The sequence below is a fragment of the Leptopilina boulardi genome, unplaced genomic scaffold (assembly GCF_019393585.1).
Source record: "Leptopilina boulardi isolate dan_hultmark-lab unplaced genomic scaffold, ZJU_Lbou_2.1 LbouV2_165, whole genome shotgun sequence".
Taxonomy (NCBI): Eukaryota; Metazoa; Arthropoda; class Insecta; order Hymenoptera; family Figitidae; genus Leptopilina; species Leptopilina boulardi.
The window spans coordinates 2,127,495-2,146,817 of NW_026137713.1; the positions used below are offsets into that span (position 1 = coordinate 2,127,495).

The following is a 19,323-nucleotide window of genomic DNA, read 5'->3' on the forward strand; positions in this document are numbered from 1 at the left end:
TAAATTAAGGGGATTTAAATGGGATTTAAAAATGGTTCTGTTTTGAAATATGTATAAATAATTTTTGTAAACTATAATAAATATTAATAATAGAAAATTGAACTTTTAATTGTGATTATATATTCAGTGTTACAAAAAAAAACAACTGTATAATTTTATTATTTTGACAACGTTCTATCTACGTCTATCATAATGAAACATGAGTTTTTTGTTTAATCTAATTAGAAGTGTTTTTTTAAGAATGTTAGAATTAATTTGGTCAAGTAAAACTCGTATTTCCAATACTTTAAGTATTTATGTTAAAACAAATACTGGAAAAACTGTTCATGTTGATTTAAATCCAAAATGGGATATCAAGAATGTGAAGGAAATTGTTGGGAAAAAATTGGACATGCCACCAGAGGAATTAAAAATTATTTTTGCTGGAAAAGAATTACATAATTCGACAACAATTGAAGTAATTACATATATATAAATAAAGTTTTTAACTGAGCCTTTGTTTAAGTTTGCGATTGACATAACCTATACGATTTGAATCAAATTACTAATTTATTTATTTTTTTTCCCCTAGGAATGTGATTTAGGACAACAAAGTATTTTACATGCAGTTCGAACTCATCATAGAATTAGTAAATTAAATACGTCAACGATAGAAGAATCATTATCCGAAATTTCTGAATTTAACGACAGTGGAAGTAAACCACTTAATGAAACTTTGTCCGATTTACCCTTGGATGAATCGAATGAATTAGAACCGAATTCAGAAGGTAATTTTTGGTTTAATTTTTTTGTAATTAATTTAATTTAATAATTAATATAATTTAATAGAACAGGAGAAGAATCGAGCACACTTTTATATTTATTGTTCATCGCCTTGTAAATCAGTTGAAGTGGGAAAATTGCGTGTGAGATGCGCCACTTGTAAAAATGGTGCAGTCACTGTCGATAGAGATCCACAATGTTGGCCTGATGTTTTATTAACACATAGAATAACAGTTCAATGTGAAAATGATTTTTGTCAGGCTTCAATTTTACCAAATGATGAAATTGAATCGCAAGTTCATTATGCACAATTTTATTTTAAATGCTCTAAACATATCAGCTTGGGAGAAAATGACGAAGCTGTGCCTTTATATCTTGTGAAACCGAATTTAGCCAAAATCCCATGTCTCGCTTGCACTGACATTAGGTTTGTATTTTTAATTTTTTTTTTTTTTTACAATTTTTATTTTTGATTTTCTTTTTAAAAACAGGGAAACTGTATTGGTATTTCCATGTGAAGCGGGTCATGTCACTTGTTTGGATTGTTTTCGTGATTATTGTTCAGCGAGATTGCGCGAAAGACAATTTCAATTTGACGACACACGTGGTTATTACACTTTACCATGTCCTGCTGGATGTCAAAATTCGTTTATTCCTGAAATTCATCATTTTCATCTTCTACCACCACAACAAGTGTGTTTCATTAAAAAAAAGATTTTTAATTATTAGTAAAAAAAATATTTATTATTAATAACAGAAAAAAAAACTTACAGTATGAACAATATCAACGTTTTGGTACAGAAGAATATGTTCTTCGAGAAGGTGGATTATTATGTCCACAACCAGATTGTGGAATGGGTATAATACCGCCAAAAGTTGAAAATGGATATACAGAGGAAGATTGCCGTAAAGTGCAATGTATCGGTGGCTGTGGAGTAAGTTTTCAATTTACTATTCGTTTCTTTAAAAAAAAAAAAAAAATGTAATCTATTTTTCTGTTCAAAAAGTTTGTATTCTGCAAAAAATGTTTACAAGGATATCATGTTGGGGATTGTGAATCTCAAGCACAATCTTCAAGTAATTTGAATTTTCAATCTGGATACGTTGTGGATCCACTAAAAGCAAAGGATGTGAGTTTGTTTTTTCTTTATATTACCGATTAAATTCAAATTTTTACTCTCTATTAAATATCATTGAATTTTTAATTTAGAAAAGCCAAATACTAATTTTAATAATTAAAAATAAAACAAATTTTTTTTTCACTTATAAAAAAATAAGAAGAATTTTTATCATTTCAGGCAAAATGGGATGAAGCGAGTAAAAAAACGATAAAAATTTCGACAAAACCGTGTCCTAAATGTAGAACACCTACAGAAAGAGATGGTATATATTTTTTTCTCACTAAATTTTTTAATTTAAATTCATATTAATGAATTAAAAATTAATTTTTAGGTGGATGTATGCATATGGTGTGTACAAGAGCCGGTTGTGGATATCAATGGTGTTGGGTTTGCCAAACTGCTTGGACAAGAGATTGCATGGGCAATCATTGGTTTGGTTAAATTAATAAAAAAAAAAGTTAAATTATTTAAATTTAATAATTTAAATTTCATATTTAAATTTCATATTTAATAATTTTTTTTTATTAATTATTTCTCTTTATTTAAATATATATTTAAATATTTCTCTTCTAGTGAATGACATTGTAATATATATAGTTTTCTAAAAGAAATGAAATATTTTATATAACACGTTATCTATTTGTAATAAAAATATTTGTGTAGATAATAAAAATAAAATAAATTACGCTTTCTAATTAAATAGAAAAAAATTATTTTATTTTTTTTTGAAAATTCGCGCCTTATTTTGACAGATCTTGAAATTTTTTATAGATGGCACCAAATACTTCCGTTTCTAGAATTGTTTGACAGTTTTTGACATTTGCTGGTAAAACTGAGAAATTTTTCTATATTCCCACCGCAAAGTATAATTAATTATTATTTAATTAACAAATAAAACTGCTTATTATTATTATAAAACAAAAAAAAGAAAATGAGTTTAATTTCGACGGTTACTTCGCCATCAGTAGACTTGAGTTCCTATCGGGATCAACATTTTAAGGTTAGATTTTAATAGATTTTTCAATAAGAATTAGTATTTAGGCATTATTAATTAAAATTTATATTTTTAATATTGTTTCCAATGATGAATAATTTATTTATTTTTGAATATAAAAATTCGTTTTTTGAATTAAAAATTAACGAATAATGGTTGTAAATTAAATTTTATTATGATCCAGGGTTCCCGTGCAGAACAAGATAGATTATTAAGAAATTCAACGACTCTTTATGTAGGAAATCTTTCTTTCTACACAACGGAAGAACAAATTTATGAACTTTTCTCAAAATGCGGCGATATTCGACGAATAATTATGGGCCTTGATAAATACAAAAAGACACCATGCGGTTTTTGTTTTATGGAATATTATTTGAGAAGTGATGCTGAAAATTGTATGCGATATGTTAATGGCACAAGGCTCGACGATAGAATTATTCGAACAGATTGGGACGCAGGATTTATTGAAGGTCGACAATATGGTCGTGGAAAAACTGGCGGTCAAGTAAGTAAAATTTAAATAAATGATTTTTCTTTTTCTCACATTAATTATAAATAATAAATAAATTTTTTAAATATATTTTCTTGTAGGTAAGAGATGAATATCGATCAGATTTCGATAGTGGCAGAGGTGGATATGGAAAAATTATACAGCAAAAAGTAACTCCCCTTTCCGATTCTTTTGGTCGGTAAAATTTCGAATCATTAATTTATTTAACTCTAAGTTACTTTAATTAGTTAATAATATTTTCAAATTACTTTTCTTTAAAAAAAAAAATTAGAATATTCTTCTTAAAATTTATTAATTTTCAATTGAAAATTTATCATTTCTTCTTTCATTGAGAAAATTAGTTTTTCTCATTATAAATATCACATTGTTCTTTTTTTTTGTCTAATTAAAATTCAATAATTATTAAAGCAAAGAGATAATTGTGTAAAAAGAGTAAATTTTTATTTTAACACTTTACAAATACTATATATATATATATATTTATATTGAAAATATCAATTATTTACATGAAAATAAAATAAATTGTGATATAAAGGCAATGTGGCACTTGTGAATAAACTTAATTAAAACTCCAATAGTGCAAATATAAATTACATAATATATAATCTATATATATATTAGAATTTAAATAAAAAAAATCAATTTCAAAGATCCTGAGATCTTCACGTTAATATGCATGAAATTTTTTTTAAAAAAATTCCATTTACTAAATAAATTATTTAATGACTTACTTTTGATAAGAAAAATTTAATTTTCTTTTTTATCAAAAAATAATATCGTTAAATTATTTATTTTTTAATTAATATATTTATTTATATATGGACATTAATTATTATTCTACCTTTTTCTTTTTTTTTTTCATCATGGAACTATACACAACAAAATTTTTTCGATGACGGTGATTTTAAAACGGCTCTTAGAGCTTCTGTGAATACTTGTTCAAGTCCTTCTTGTTTTATTGCCGAGCATTCGACATATTTGTAGGCTTTAATTTTCTTTTTCATTTTTTTCGCTTCTCGTTGTGTCACTATATCTAAATTTTCTTGACTCCTCAAATCACTTTTTGTACCTGTCAATGAGAAAATAGGAAAAAATATTTAAATTAAAATATTATTTTATTAAAAAAAAAAATAATGTAAACGAAGAAAATGAATGCAAAATGCGAGGTGAATATTATCTATAGCAGATTGTTTTATCTTTTTTTTTTAATACTCGTAACTATCGCAAGAAATGTGGAAACAAGATTTGAGTTTAATGCACCATTTACGTCAAAAAAAAAAAAATGTATTTTACACACCAACAAGAACTATCGGAACGTTGGGACAATGATGCTTTATCTCCGGATGCCATTTACTGGCCACATTTTCATATGAACTTCGAGCACTAACCGAGAAACAAAGCAGGAAGCAATCAGTCTGAAACAAATTTTAGATATTTATCATTCGATTTTTTCTTATCAAAAATAAACAAAAAAAAAAAGATTACTAGGAAAAATAATTTAGTTAAAATTTCTCTGAAAGTAAAATTTCAAAAATTTTATTAATTTTCTCAATGGAGGGTATTAAAAAAAAAGTTAAATGTCTTTTAATAAAAATTAAATTAGTTGTAGTAGTTATAATTAACAATGACAATTACAATTAATTATAGGATTGTAAAAAATTTATCTACTCGAAAATTATTATTGTTGACTCACATGGGGATAGGATAAAGGCCTCAGTCTTTCATAATCTTCCTGACCTGCAGTGTCCCATAGTGTCACGTTAAATTCCTCACCATCCAACATTATTTGGTCCGGATAATTATCAAAACTGTTAAAAATGAAAATCGTAATTACAATAAATAAAAAAAACATAAAATCTTTTCATATGATCAATTATTAATTAATAATAAAATTAAAAATTGTTTATTAAAAATAATTATATTTAAATTTAACGGCATAATGAAAGGCGTGATAAATTCAATACTTACACAGTGGGAACATACTCTGTAGGAAACTTTTTATTTGTATATGTAATTAGCATGCAAGTTTTGCCAACCATTCCATCTCCCACTGCAGTCACTTTAATTTGTCTATTCCGTGACATTTCTTTGCTTCCTGCAATAAAAAAATAACATTATTAAAAAAAAATGATAATTATAATTAAATGAAGATTTCTAAAACTTTATTATTCTCGAAATGAGACAAAATTTGTAGAAACAAAAAGAATAAAAAGGGAAAAGCATTTTATCAAATAAAGAGGGAAAAAAGATATAATCGTGTGCGTAGGATAATAGAGCAACACCCACATAAAAAATTCTTAATTTTAAATTCTTTCAAGCTTAATTTTTCTTAATTATCAAAATTCTACTAGAGGCAAATTTAGATTTGTTTATAAATTCTATTAAACGTATGAAAATTTTAAATAAAAATTTCTATTAATTGGAAATTTTTTTGTTTAAAAATGCAAAAAAAATTAATTCAATAGAATTAAAAATTCCAATGATAAATCGGATAAATGCATTCAACGCTTTCTTTTGTATATTGTTATATATATATTTTTTTTTTGTTATTATGTCCTTTTTTGTTTTTAAATGTTAATGATTCCGTCTATGGAATTGTGTGAATAATAACATATATTTTGGGTTACTGAAAAGGAGGCGAGAGAGTCCAATCGCATCCGGCGACTATTTGACGACTCTCGTACATCAACGAACAAATCCTGAGTGCCAACGTTTGTACCTCTTTCGCATATCAATGAATTTAGCGACTATTTTTGCATTTTCATTATACCATAATGAGATCTACTATATAAGCTTCGTTTATGTCCCACTGTAAATATTAAGCACATCCGTCGAAGACAAAATTTATTTTTGTATACGAAAAAAATGTTTCAACTATTCATTTATTTGTTGACGCGTTTTTTTTTTGTTTCAAAAATAAAATTTTTATTCTATATAAAAAAGAATATTAATATATTAATTGAATAAAAATTAATATATTTTTCAAGTTCTCATTGAAATATAAGATGAATTATTATTATAATTAGTAATTTAATAAAAAAAAAAAAAAAATTATACAAACCACCAGTTTTTTCTCTGCCGAGACACATGAGGATGGCTGGTTCTTTTTCGTTTTTGTCTTTTACTTCCAGTAATAATAATAAAATTCAACTATATATTTGCAGTCTTGTGCCTTATCTTTGAAATTCTGCTATCTGTTTTATCACCTTTCTTAGTACCTACATCATTTGTTCGCACCTAAAAAAGTATATAGAATTAAATACAAAATAAAACATACATAGGATAGAATTTAGTTGTACAAACATTTTTTACCTGACAAAAGTTTCTCACAATTAAGAAATTATAATTCTTTATTTATTACAATTAATTGTTTATTTATTTCATAAGTTTATTTCTAATTGTATTAAATAATAAAGTTATTTTTATAATAGATAAAAATGATTTATTTATAATTATTAGAATTTATTATTTAATTTAGAATTACTTGATTAGTTAAATAAAATCAGTTTTTTTAAATTAATTAATCTAATTCATTTATATAATTATGTAATGTAATTACGCGTATTAGTGTGGATTAAAGGTCAAAAGATTTTTTTTTTTTTATTAATGGACAAGAGAAATTATTAATTTCTTCCTTAGATATAAAACGAATTCTTGAATCATTATACAAAGTCTCGAGAGTTTAATGCTCGATGTTACAATTAGTTAATTAAAACGTGCATGCGAGTCACGAGTCATACACGTATTTTCTAATTTGTGATCCACCCACCATGTATGTATGTCTTTTATAATACAGGAAAATCTTTTAACACACTTTAGTCACGATATCGAGACAAATAATTTTATTAAATAATAAAAATTAATCTTAATTTATTGATTAAACATTTAGCAATTAATTTTCAATTAATCATCTCATAAATTAATTAATAATTAGTAACAAAAACATTTAAATTTAAAAATTAATAAATAATTAAAATTTTAATAACATTAAAGACTCTGAATTTAACATACATAAGAAAGAATTGTTAGAAAATATATGTTAATTGAAAATTACGTGATAATTAAGATTAAAATCGTGTTCAATTTTTTTTTCTATTTATTTATAAAGAAACCTCTGTTTTTGTTGGATTTTTAATTTAAGAGACATGCGCGCACATTACTTATAGTGTTTATGTCTTTTTTCCAATCAATATAAAATGTTTATAACGTCATCGACAAAATTAATCCTTCGATTTTTTTTAATCCTAAAACAATCACTATTATTCTTAAAAATTTTTGACGTTTAATTAATTTAATAATTTATATATATAATTATATTTAAATTAAATTTATAATGGACAATTATAATTAATTTTAAAAAATTTACAGTTATCATCATAACAGATTACCTGCACATTTCTGATAAAGTAATAAAGATAAGATATTTTTGTAACAAAATGGAAAATCCAATTAAATCTGTTTAAGTAAACATTTGTTACGTTGTCCTTGTCTTTTTTTAAATATTAAATAAAAAAATTTTAAAATGAAACTCTATTTTTTTATAATATACGTACTATATGACTCTAACATGTATGACTTATATATGAAAACAATCATTTTAAATGAATGAATCACAATTGAGGACAATTGATTAGATAAATATTTTATATAAATTTAAATATTTCGAGAAGAAAAAATTTGTTAATTTCATTCTTTTATTTATGTAATTATTGTTCCATTCGAAAAATTTTTCTTCAATGACTCATTTTATAATTTGATTTTGATATTGTTTTTGTTTCTTAATTGGTGATTAATAAAATTTTTTATTGATAAAAAATATAAAAAAAACTTATAATAATTATTATTTAGACTCGAATTTATATTTTACGATGTATGTCATAATAAACAATCATATTTTAATAACAATGATAAATAAATACAAAGTGTCTGTTTTCATAGACATAACAAAAAATATATCTAAAAAATGTAATATTAATATTATTTTAAATCTAAATAAATGAAAAAATTAAATATGTGGAACAATAAAAAATAAAATAAATTAAAATATGTAAATAAATAAAAAGAATGGAAAAATGTATATTAAAAATTAAAATAATAAATATTACATTGTATAAAAATTTGCAAAACATACCTGAATGTAAAAATATTGATGGAAAAGAATTTAAAGATGCACTTTTGAATTTCACTTTTCTGACTTTTCTTTTTTTTTATTAAAGAGCGTGTGTGAAAGTAAATATACGTGCGGGGGAAAAAAATAAAACGTGGCACTGAGCTTTGTATTCGTTGAATGTTAACCAAAGACTAACTTTCATTGAGTCAGAATCCGTCGTATGCCCCTGAAACCTCCTCCAGTCACACATAAGCATCCATCAAAAACATGACTTGACGCACACTCAACGAGAATCTTTAATAAATAAAAAAGAGGAAGTGGTTTTAAACCAAACACTTTTTTTTGTAATTATCAATTTGAAATTTGCGCCAACTAAATAAAATAAAAACATAATATTCAATCTTAATTAAATAGAATAATTGAATAAAATAAAAAAAATTTTCTTTAGATTTAATTTTTAAATTAATTAAATATAATATTATATTAGAAAAAAATATTACCTAAAAAAATTCGAATTTTTAAGAAATTTCAGCTGAAAAAAACTAAAGTAATGACACCATAATTTCTATTTAAACAAGAAAAAGGAAGAATTTTCCATCTAATATTTTAATAAAAAATTTGAAACTAAAATTAGACTATTATAGTTACAGAGATATAAACTTACTTCTTTTTTCTTTTATCTATTTATTTTTATACAGAGAATAATTCGGTACAGTAAAATATGTTATTTGTAACATAAATCCTTCTATTTTTTAAATTGCAAAACTCATTCATATGAAAAAATGAAAGATATTTCTAAATTTTTCTGCAAACATTTTTTTTTTTTTAAATTATATATCGATCGTATGTTAATTTTTAAAATAACAAAAAAGTAGTGAAAATTGAGTTTGTCTTTTATGACAAAGCGATACCACGACCTGTAAACAAAAAAATTATTAAAAAAAAAAAAAACAAACAAGAAGAAATAGAAAGAAATAAAATTAAATATAAATAATATTATATTAGGATAATTACCACGTCCAGCAGTTGGTTTATTTTCCCTCGTACTACGACCTCTTCCTCTTCCAGCAGCAACACCCAAACTTGGAAAATCATCAGCGTTAAATGAAGGTCCATTTCTATCTCCAATAATCGCTGCAATTGTATTTGGTGGACGTAGAGGTCGTTGATATTCCTGAAAATTAAATTTATAACAAAAAACTATCAGAATATCATAAATTTAAAAAAAATCCAAGTTTTCTTTATTTAAATATTTCTTTTTACTTAGGTAATATTTTCTAAAAATTTAATTTCTAAATAATTTGCCTAAATAAACAAACGATAAACTTAGAAAAAATTTGTTGATGAATTACTTTTTTTTAAAAAAAAATCGATATTTACCTCAGGCATTGAATTGGAAGCAGTAGCAGCAGCAGAAAAAGAAGTAGGATTTTTTGTTTTTGAATTGTTTTCAGCATAATTAATAACAGTTATAGTTTTCTTATCATTTCGTCTTTTTTGTTCTTCCCTTTCAGTGCGTTCTGAAACTTTCTTTCTATGCATGTTACTCACCTGCAAAATAAAATAAATTTTGTTTATCTTAAACTTATTTTAATTTTTAAATAATAAATAATAAATAAAAATATAATATTTATTATTTTAAAAAAAGGTTAATTATTTAAAAATCAATATATGTAATTTCTTTTTGTTGAACTTACCCCAGTCATGGATTTAATGCTAATATTATCGATAGCCAATTGATTGAATTGTGATTCCAATGATGCGGCAATTTCCTCAGCGTCAACAATCACTTTTTTGGGATAATGAATGCCTTCCTTCATTTCTATATTCAACTGTTCACAACAACAATCACAAATTGTAAATGCCCATCTTTTCACTGTTGACATACTGCAAAATTGACTTGTCCCATCCAAACTTTTATGATACTAAAAAGAAAAATTTGTTAAAAATAATTTCGAATTATAATTTCTCGAAAAAAGAATACTCACTTTACAATCAAGTCCAGAAAAAAAGGAAAATGTATCTTTTATCAATTCATATTCAGCCATGACAATTTTAAAATCATATTGTTTATTAGCTGCATTACGAAGATGAGAAAATAATATCTCCAAATCATAAATAAAAAGAGTATCCTCAGCAAGACCTGAAACAATTTTTTTTTTTTTTTTTTTTTTTTTAATGTAAATTATTAGAATTAATAAATTATAAATTGTCAATAATTACCTTTGCTCTCTGTTAATTTGTTTAATAGAGATCTTACAGGTCCTTTCATTTTTCTCGATGTATAAAGAGGAGGAAATTTTCCATTTACTTTATATGGTCGAAGAAACTTTAACATTTTATCACACATTACATCAAAACGATCCTCAGCACTTGGTAAATCCCATGGTATTTGATGGGTTTCTTGACTTGTTTCCATTGCTTCTCTCGTGTAACCGCAAATGATTTCAGTTCTTATTAATTCATGATATATATTTGTCACTCCAGATTCCAATGAGAATTCAGCGAGAGCAAATTCCGCAGGAAAATAATCAAATTCACCACTTTCTAATGTTCTCGTATAAAACCAATTTGAATGGATAAAGAAAAATTTCTTAACATTAAGATCTAAACAGAAAAAAATTATTTTTACAATTAAAATAAATAAAAAATAAAATTTTTCAATTTTATTTTAATTTTAAAAGAAGCAAATAATTTTTTACCTTGCATTTCCATTCCATTTGCAACGGTATTCTCAATTTCATTATTCATTTCACTTTCAAAATCCAATTCCTTCTTTTTTGCTCTTTGAACATCGTCCATATATTCGCCAGTTCCGGTTTTTTTCTTCGAATCTTGTTTCGATTGTTTCGCCATTTGTGTAAATTTATCCTTTTCTGCTTTCGATAATTGCTACGGGAGAAAAAATTGATAAATTTTCTACTATACAAAAATAAAATATTTTCTTTAAAAAAAAATTTCATTTAAAATTATTTTAATATAAAATAAGTATTTTTTTTTACAAAATCGTGTAAAATACACGATATTTAAAAGTGTTTAATGGCAGTTTACCGCAGAGGTTGATAAGAAAAATATTTTTGAAAATCTAGAATCACTTGTTCAGTAAAATGAAACCTTGAACACAATGGCAATAAATGTATATATATATATATATATCACTGTTGTTGATTTCTTCGAAATCTTTATCACTCACGGCTAATCTTCTGCTTTCAATTTATTTTGAATAAAATTATTTGACATTTTTAAAGATTCATAAATATATATTACAAATAAAATATCAAAACAGATATTTAAAATAAAGATTAAGTCAATTTTTCTTAAATTTACTAAATTATAAAATATCAAATAAATCACAATAGATTTTTGTGAACAAGAAAAAAAAATATTTCCTACCTGCCACTCTCTACTACATTGGGGATCTTCTTGAACGCCTCTTATTCCACCTTCAAAATGACGTCCCCTCTTTTCTTCCCTTTTTTTATAATGTTTCATAAACATAAGAAAACCATTTGGTTTTGGTGCCATGCTGAAGTATTTCAAGTTTCTTATAAAACTGTAATGTCTATGAAGAGTTCTATAACCTTAAAGTCTTCATATATATAATTGCCTTTTCAGTTACTGAAAAAGTCGTTAAAATTAAAATGAAACAAAATCAATGCAATAAATATAAATTCCAGAAAATACGTGAACATTATTGTGATTCTTGAAATGTAACACAGAGATATCAATTTTATGTAAAATTTCAAATCGAACCAATTTTGAAGTTACTGTCTAATTAATACGTGATGGAATAAAGAATTACCTTCAAAAATACATTAGCCCACTGCTAATTTCGAGATGGACAACACAAATTTGTTTAAGTTGTTGTCAAAAACACTTGTTAATAAAACTACTTTCTTTGTCTTCTTGTTGCACGTTTTAACACCTATATTAAAATGGTGGAATTAGCGGCGAGTTGAATTTTGAATTAAAAGTGAGTGAACATAGTCACAGAAGAAAAATCACTTTTTAACTTTTTGTAATTTTTAAATTATTTTCTAATTAAGTTCAAATTTGTAAACAAATTAAAATTCCATAATTAATTATTGATTTCCATTAATCAATATTGTTAATTAACAAATAAATTGGAAATTAAAAAAGAAAAGAAAATTTAATCAAATTATTTCGAGGAATCGATTTTTGTCACGTGGTGTTGTTGCGCGCTATTTAAAAAGTATTTAATTTTTGTTTTATATATTTGAATAATTAATTAAATTGAATATTGCAAAATGAAATTTAGAGAAATAGTTTTTATTTACAGATAAAATAATTACAAATACATAACAGAATATAATATATTGAGACAGATAAATGTCTTCAAATTAAAAATGTCAATTAAATGTTTAAAATTCAAATCTCAAATTTTTTTAAAATTATATTATTAATAGAAAAACTATTGTTTTGTATTTAAAACTATCTACAAATTGAATTTTTCAAATTCACAATTCGCTAATCTTTAAATGAAAATCTATTCTTTTGAATATAAAATTCTTTTTTTATAATTTTTGTTTTTCTTATAATATTAAAAATAAAATAAATTGAAAATATGAATTAATTCGTTGCATTAAAATTGATAAAAATAATTATTTCTAAAATATAAATTGGCACTCAGAAGATTATTATAATAATTAAAATTGACTCTATAAAAATGTTATGTGACTCGGCACATTTCATTATTTTCAACGTCTAAATCAATGTCTGTTGTTACACAGCCTCTGGTGAGGACATTATTGACAACCGCCCTGGCAAGACATCCAGTTGTTAAAGAATAATGAGCAGAAAAAAAAGCTGACATATCTGTAGACTTTCCCAAATTGTGATCCTAAAAAAAAAGAATAATAAAATTTTTTTTTTACAAACTTTCCTCTATATTTATAGTTACAAAAATTACCTTGCAAAAAATGTCAAAAGCATCATCAACAAGTTTATTTAAATCCAATTGTCTTTTGAATGTTAATTCCGGATTTCTCAATAGAATTGTTGAAACTATATTTAATAACTGTAAAAAAAATAAATACTTTTTTTAAAATATATATTTTTTTTTAGAAAAAATATGTAGAGAATTTTTAGGAATCTAATTTTTTGAATTTTTATTTTAAAAATTTTACCTCAACGACAATTTGTCGAAATTCTGCTAATTGAATGTGATGAAGAATAGATTCGACTAAAAGTGCAAAAGTCAGCTCTGATCTTGTCATATTTGATAAAGTTGGTTGTTGAGGTAATTCACGACCATTGACACAAATTCCACCAGGACAACGTAGTAAAACTTCCCAAACTTGATTGTAAAAATGTACTGGAACTCTACACAAACTGCCTTCTATTTTTCTTCTCTCCAATACCGATAGACTAAAAAAAATAGGTGATCAAAAAAATTTACCTTTCTTTTTTTTTTTAAAAAAAAATATAAATTAAAAACCTACTTTTCTGCCGTGGCCCAATCTTTAACAGTAAGAACTTTAATGAGAAACTGTCGAATTTCATAAGGACTGTAATTTTCAATTGGTTTTGGATTCTTTTTAGTCATTTTAAGATAAAGATTCATTGCTTCCAAAACCCATCTACAAAAAAAATAAGTACCAAATTAATTATAAATTACCTAATTTAAATTTCAATTAATTTTCCATTTTGTTATTTTGACATTTTCAAATTATTTCGTTTAACAAGACTAAAGTATTTAAGTGAAATAAATTAGAAAAATTTATACCCAATACGAATTTTTAAAATTCCTTTAAACATTTCGGGATTAGTTCCTATTAATCGTCCACAATAAAGAAGAATTTCTTGTTGAAGAACAGCTTGTACAACATTGTGTGGTTGTATTGTCGAATAAACAACTGATTGAATTTCCGCTGGTGTCATTGGCTTATCAAAAACTGTTTCTTCATGTCCAATAACACCCACAGTTAACTGTAAAAAAAAAATTTTGTTTTTCTAAAACAAAAAACTTTATTAACTATATATATTTAAAAAAATTTTGAAAATTTATATGAAAATATAAATTAATATATAATAAAAATAAATATTTTTTTTCATGAAAAAAATACCTGTTTTCCTTTTACTAAAACTCCTGTTATAAAAGGACTAATACTATCGACAGTATGATTTAATAAACTACTACAATATCGAACCACCATCCAATATCTTAATCCTCCAGCTTGTTGATATAAACATCTTAAATGATCGCCAACTAAAAATTAATATTATTTAATTTCATACAATTAACATATTATTTATTTAAATTAATAAATTACCTGTTTTTCCATTAAATTCATAATTGATACCTTCTCGTTTCATTAAAATTTCATAAAGTTGACATTTTGTGTAAAGACTTTCGGAATTACGAATTTCATTTAAAACATTGTACAGAGGTTGAGTCATAAAGTGCTAAAAATAAATCAAATTAATTAATATTTTTTACAAAGTTCATAATTTATAAAAGAAAGTTTTAGAAACGTATTTTAATTTACTTTATAATCTTGAACGTCTTCTGCGTAGGACAAAGCTCTTGGAACATCAGTGAGACTTTGATAACCAATGTACTCATGTTCCAATTGTTTAAATGGATTTAAATCAATATCTATATCTAAATTACTCAAAAAATCCAAATGTTCTAAAAATAAATTCGTTATTTAGTGATTAAAACTATTTTTTTTTTTTGAAATTAAATTTTCAAAAATTTAACTATAGTAATTTAAAAATATTCATACCGATACACGAGGATGAAATAAGATTTTGTAATCTTCCAATTCGAACTTTAATTCCATCGCAGTATCCTTTTTTCAACATGGCAAATAAATCTAACATTTCCTTAAATTGTGGATCTCTAAATATATGAAAATAAAAAAATATTCAAATGCAATTTAAAATAAAATTTTAATTTTTTCTTTTTAAAATCCTTTGAAATAAAATTATTAATATTAAAATTACCTCATATGCTCCTCTCTGATAAGCAAACAAACTGTTGGTCGTCCAGAAAGTCGCCAATATTTTCCAACAAATTGTAATTCTGTTTTTATATCATCAATCAATAGTGCCATGTCTCGATATAAATAAAAATCCGAAACCTCAAAAATTAGTGGATAACAAAGAACGGTCATTCCGCAAACTCTGTATATCTATAAATTTACGATTCAATTTTTAATTTAATATTTATTATTAAATAAATAAATTTTAATTTAAAGAATTTAACGAAAGAAAAATTTTTATTTAAGTTTATTATTTTACCTTACTGGTACCAAGGGAACCAATTGGACGAGAAGGTCGTCCCTGAAGATTTAATTTACTATTAATTCCAAGTTGCTCGTAAACTTTGACCAATTGAGATGAGGATAAAATTTGTACAGGTTCAACTTCATGTGGTGTTTGAGTTTGAATTCCATAGGTTGCCATCATTGCCTGAAGTCTCATCGATTCTGCTATCAAAACAATTTGTACGACGAGATCCGTATGTGTTCCCTATTTCATAAAATAACAATTGTAAACTTTTATTTATCAAAATTTCAAATTTGAGTATTTTTTATTAATATTCATCTCACAATATATGTATTATAAAAAAAACTATCTAAAATTTTTCATGCAAAAAAAAGCTAAAATATCTGAACAATATTATACAATTCCAAATTATTATTTTACAGGCAAAGTCAATATGAGAACAAAAACAATTATTAAAAATTCATTCTGATTTAATTAAAAGAAAAAGAAATTCTAAGACAAAATATTAGAAATATATTTGGATTAAAGTATTAGCAAAATTATTAACAAAATAAATAACAGAAAAATAATTAGGGACAGATAAATTTAACAAAATATTTGAGACAAAGTAAAATAAATGTAGTAAAACAATAAAAAAAAGAAAAGAAAATTTATGGAAAAAACACTAAGGGAAAAAAGAAAGATTATTAAGACACAATAAAGAGAAAAAAAAACATTGAGCAAATTATCAAGACACTAACTAATCAACTTTAAATTAAATATTAAGATTCTCATTTTTCAAGCATTACGAAAAAAAGAAGATTAATATAGCAAAAATCTTGCATAAAAAAAAATGTTGAATTCGAACTTACACTGCTCGGCTTAGCCTGCGTGGAAGACAAGAAAAAAAGACATTAAAAAAAAATCAACCATTTTAAATAAAAATTATAAAAAATAAATAATAGGAATATCTGAGAATAAATTCTTTTTAATTTACCTGAAAAGCAGAATATCGTCCAGCACGCCTTGGTCTATTATAAGATGGAAGATAACGACGAATTGGATCCAATTCATTAATATGAAGAAGACTCGCAGTTAATAATTGTGCAATAACAAACATTGCTTGATTCCATAAATAAATATGTGGTCCATCATATTCCATGGAATTTTTTCGTTGTCTTTTAACTTCCTCACTTGGTATTCGCATTGTACTACCAGGATCATTTTTCTCCGCTTCGAGATTATCCTCAGGAACGTAAAAATACATCGGAATAATGGGATCTAAATTTTAAAAATCTTGTCTCAATTTTCGTAAAATAGTATTTAATTATATTATTTAATTACTTAATTTATATCTCTAAATTCAAATAGAAAGAAATATAAATACCTCCGTTAATATCTTTGTGTAAACGGGCTTTTAGTAAATTTTGATATTCCTCAACTTGTTCGGGAAAAGATTTGAAAACACCGTCAATTATCATGAAAATATAAAATAATGGCCACTCACATTCGACATTGTCAAATTCCTATAAAAATGGATAATTAAGAAAAAAAACCTTTCAATTACAATCGATGAATTTTTTTTTTTTCTTACTTTAATTTCTCCAGGTCGATAATATCGTCGACTAGGATCTTCGAGAACTGTTTTAAAACCATCTCTACCAAATCGCTTGAATCCATAAACGCCTTTCAATCTTCTGACAATATTTGCCTTTGTCTCAGTGTAAAGTAATTCTTCATGAGTGGCAAATGCGGGAAATGAAATTGTTGGCAATAAAGCCGTATCGACGCTCTGTTAAATATTGAAATTAAAAATTTGTTTATTTATTAAATTTATTTTAATTAAAAAGAAAATTAACCTTTGAACTTGATTCTCTAGGTAACATTGTTTCGAAAATACTTCGATTACGATTGTGTGCATCGATATCGACATAAATCACAGACCATGATGCACCTTTCTCGCCAAAAAGATTACAACCATTTATTGCCTCTAATGCACTTTTTGCCATTCCAATCGAACTTGCATGAATTTCTGGTGTTCCATCATTATAACGACTTCCTCTTTCCCACATTCCATAATCCGGTGTTCTATACGCTCGTTCAACATAATAAACGAGATTTTGTATGAACGCAACTTCATCTTGTGTGTAAATAATTTGCAATCCCGATGTAATCATTTGAACCAAAAAAATTAAATAAAGCGAAACGACATCGATCTAAAAAAAAAATCAATTTTAAAAAATATACAATATATTTTATAAATAAAACTATTTTTGAATTGAAATGTTTTTTTTTTTTTTTACTTGAAGATGATAATAGTCATCGTCTTTAAAAATTTCACTTCCAGTGTCAAGATGAAATTTACAATGAAGAGCAAAACGATCGCATTGATTGCGTTTAAATAATTCAATTCTACTCGCTTGTTTCATCCAACATTCTAAAATTCCACGCATACATTTTACTGTTGATTGTCCCAATTCGTGTGATTTTCCCCGATCATCGTCAATTCGCCTATAGAAGAAAAATAAATAATTTTTTTTTTTTTTTTTTTGTGGGGCTTTATATAAAAAAGATAATATTTACCTATAGGCTTGATATAAACTCCAAATTGCCGCTGCACAATATATACTTTCTCTCACACTTCCTACAACTTTATCACTTGAAATTTGTGGAAAAAGTCCCGTTATACTGCTCTGATATTGTAAAATTTGCCGTTTTACTAAAAAGTTTATTAAATATAATTTACTACTATTTATATTATTTTCTATAGTTTTAATTTAATTATTATAGATTAAAATTAAAATTTCATTTTATTACTTCCTTTAGGGAAAATAATAAAAATAAAGAAAATATAAATTTTATTACCAATTCCGTAATAAATATCAAGTTGTCTAACAGTATCCTCGTAATTTGATATTTTCAAAAACATATCAATATCCAGATCTATGACACTTCCTTGACGAGTTGCGGATCTTCCCACATAACTATATTTAATAAATTACAATTGTTAGAAAATAATTATATTGTTATAAAAAAAACAAAAGAGAAACTATTGCCGATATAACCTATAAATTTTGAAATTTACAAACCTTGTCACTGGAGGTGATTGTTCCATAACACTAGCCATTTTTTTCTGTTTTTAATTAAACAATACAAATCAATAGCCCCGAAAAATAAAACCAATTTCTAAAATAGAGTATTTATTATAAAAACCATTTCTTTTAATGTGACGAAGTTAATGCGTATAAAACGTGCAAAGATACAATTTTCTTTTCATTTTAAAATGAAAAAAAAGTAAAGTGTCACTTACATTAATTAATTAAACATCAAATATAAATAACAATTTAAAAATAATTATTTGTAAAAATTATTTTTCATTTTGAAATAAGGTTAAGTTTATTTTTGACAGAGGTGACATTTAACAAATGACCTTGAAAGCAAATATATTTCAACCAATAAATTTTTTTTTAATTTTCTATTGGTTAAAATGTGGCGCATTTATTTGAAAATAATTCAAAAACAATAAATTTCAAATGTTTGCGCGTTTATTTTGACCAATCAAATTATTTTTGCTTATAAACGCATGCGCGTG

General features: G+C 24.6%; 5 protein-coding genes across 7 annotated transcripts; 2 read left to right on the forward strand and 3 right to left on the reverse strand.

Annotated features, from left to right (window-relative positions):
* Positions 1-59: 59 nt before the first annotated feature.
* Positions 60-2,551, forward strand: LOC127277074 (E3 ubiquitin-protein ligase parkin). The gene is made up of 8 exons (XM_051297895.1): positions 60-457; positions 572-767; positions 829-1,189; positions 1,254-1,455; positions 1,536-1,697; positions 1,770-1,892; positions 2,061-2,145; positions 2,215-2,551. Exons 1-8 carry the CDS (start codon positions 200-202, stop codon positions 2,322-2,324), a joined length of 1,497 nt encoding a protein of 498 aa, XP_051153852.1. The 5' UTR covers positions 60-199; the 3' UTR covers positions 2,325-2,551.
* Positions 2,552-2,668: 117 nt separating this feature from the next.
* On the forward strand, positions 2,669-3,927 carry LOC127277084 (nuclear cap-binding protein subunit 2). The gene is made up of 3 exons (XM_051297906.1): positions 2,669-2,883; positions 3,062-3,382; positions 3,469-3,927. Exons 1-3 carry the CDS (start codon positions 2,815-2,817, stop codon positions 3,568-3,570), a joined length of 492 nt encoding a protein of 163 aa, XP_051153863.1. The 5' UTR covers positions 2,669-2,814; the 3' UTR covers positions 3,571-3,927.
* A 138-nt stretch (positions 3,928-4,065) lies between these two features.
* Positions 4,066-8,692, reverse strand: LOC127277083 (ras-like GTP-binding protein RhoL). Its single transcript, XM_051297905.1, has 6 exons — positions 8,520-8,692; positions 6,450-6,625; positions 5,357-5,483; positions 5,082-5,196; positions 4,686-4,803; positions 4,066-4,457 (listed from the first exon to the last, which is right to left on the reverse strand). The coding sequence occupies exons 2-6, from the start codon at positions 6,475-6,477 to the stop codon at positions 4,258-4,260; spliced, it is 588 nt and encodes a 195-aa protein (XP_051153862.1). The 5' UTR covers positions 6,478-6,625; positions 8,520-8,692; the 3' UTR covers positions 4,066-4,257.
* A 470-nt stretch (positions 8,693-9,162) lies between these two features.
* On the reverse strand, positions 9,163-12,465 carry LOC127277075 (protein maelstrom homolog). Its single transcript, XM_051297896.1, has 9 exons — positions 12,301-12,465; positions 11,892-12,116; positions 11,201-11,390; positions 10,722-11,105; positions 10,487-10,641; positions 10,196-10,423; positions 9,879-10,049; positions 9,513-9,672; positions 9,163-9,415 (listed from the first exon to the last, which is right to left on the reverse strand). The coding sequence occupies exons 2-9, from the start codon at positions 12,021-12,023 to the stop codon at positions 9,393-9,395; spliced, it is 1,443 nt and encodes a 480-aa protein (XP_051153853.1). The 5' UTR covers positions 12,024-12,116; positions 12,301-12,465; the 3' UTR covers positions 9,163-9,392.
* Positions 12,466-13,092: 627 nt separating this feature from the next.
* Positions 13,093-19,166, reverse strand: LOC127277085 (probable phosphorylase b kinase regulatory subunit beta). 3 transcript variants are annotated; one of them, XM_051297909.1, is made up of 21 exons: positions 19,042-19,166; positions 18,821-18,917; positions 18,597-18,715; positions 18,315-18,450; positions 18,035-18,242; positions 17,591-17,947; positions 17,326-17,523; positions 17,119-17,257; positions 16,729-17,012; positions 16,604-16,618; positions 15,765-15,995; positions 15,468-15,655; positions 15,248-15,363; positions 15,008-15,150; positions 14,792-14,924; positions 14,585-14,727; positions 14,245-14,447; positions 13,961-14,098; positions 13,646-13,886; positions 13,429-13,536; positions 13,093-13,359 (listed from the first exon to the last, which is right to left on the reverse strand). In XM_051297909.1, the coding sequence occupies exons 2-21, from the start codon at positions 18,856-18,858 to the stop codon at positions 13,189-13,191; spliced, it is 3,309 nt and encodes a 1,102-aa protein (XP_051153866.1). In that variant the 5' UTR covers positions 18,859-18,917; positions 19,042-19,166; the 3' UTR covers positions 13,093-13,188. The 3 variants fall into 3 exon arrangements, with proteins under 3 accessions (XP_051153866.1, XP_051153865.1, XP_051153867.1); XM_051297908.1 differs by having other exon boundaries at positions 18,821-19,151; XM_051297910.1 differs by lacking the exon at positions 16,604-16,618 and having other exon boundaries at positions 18,821-19,151.
* Between the last annotated feature and the right edge of the window lie 157 nt (positions 19,167-19,323).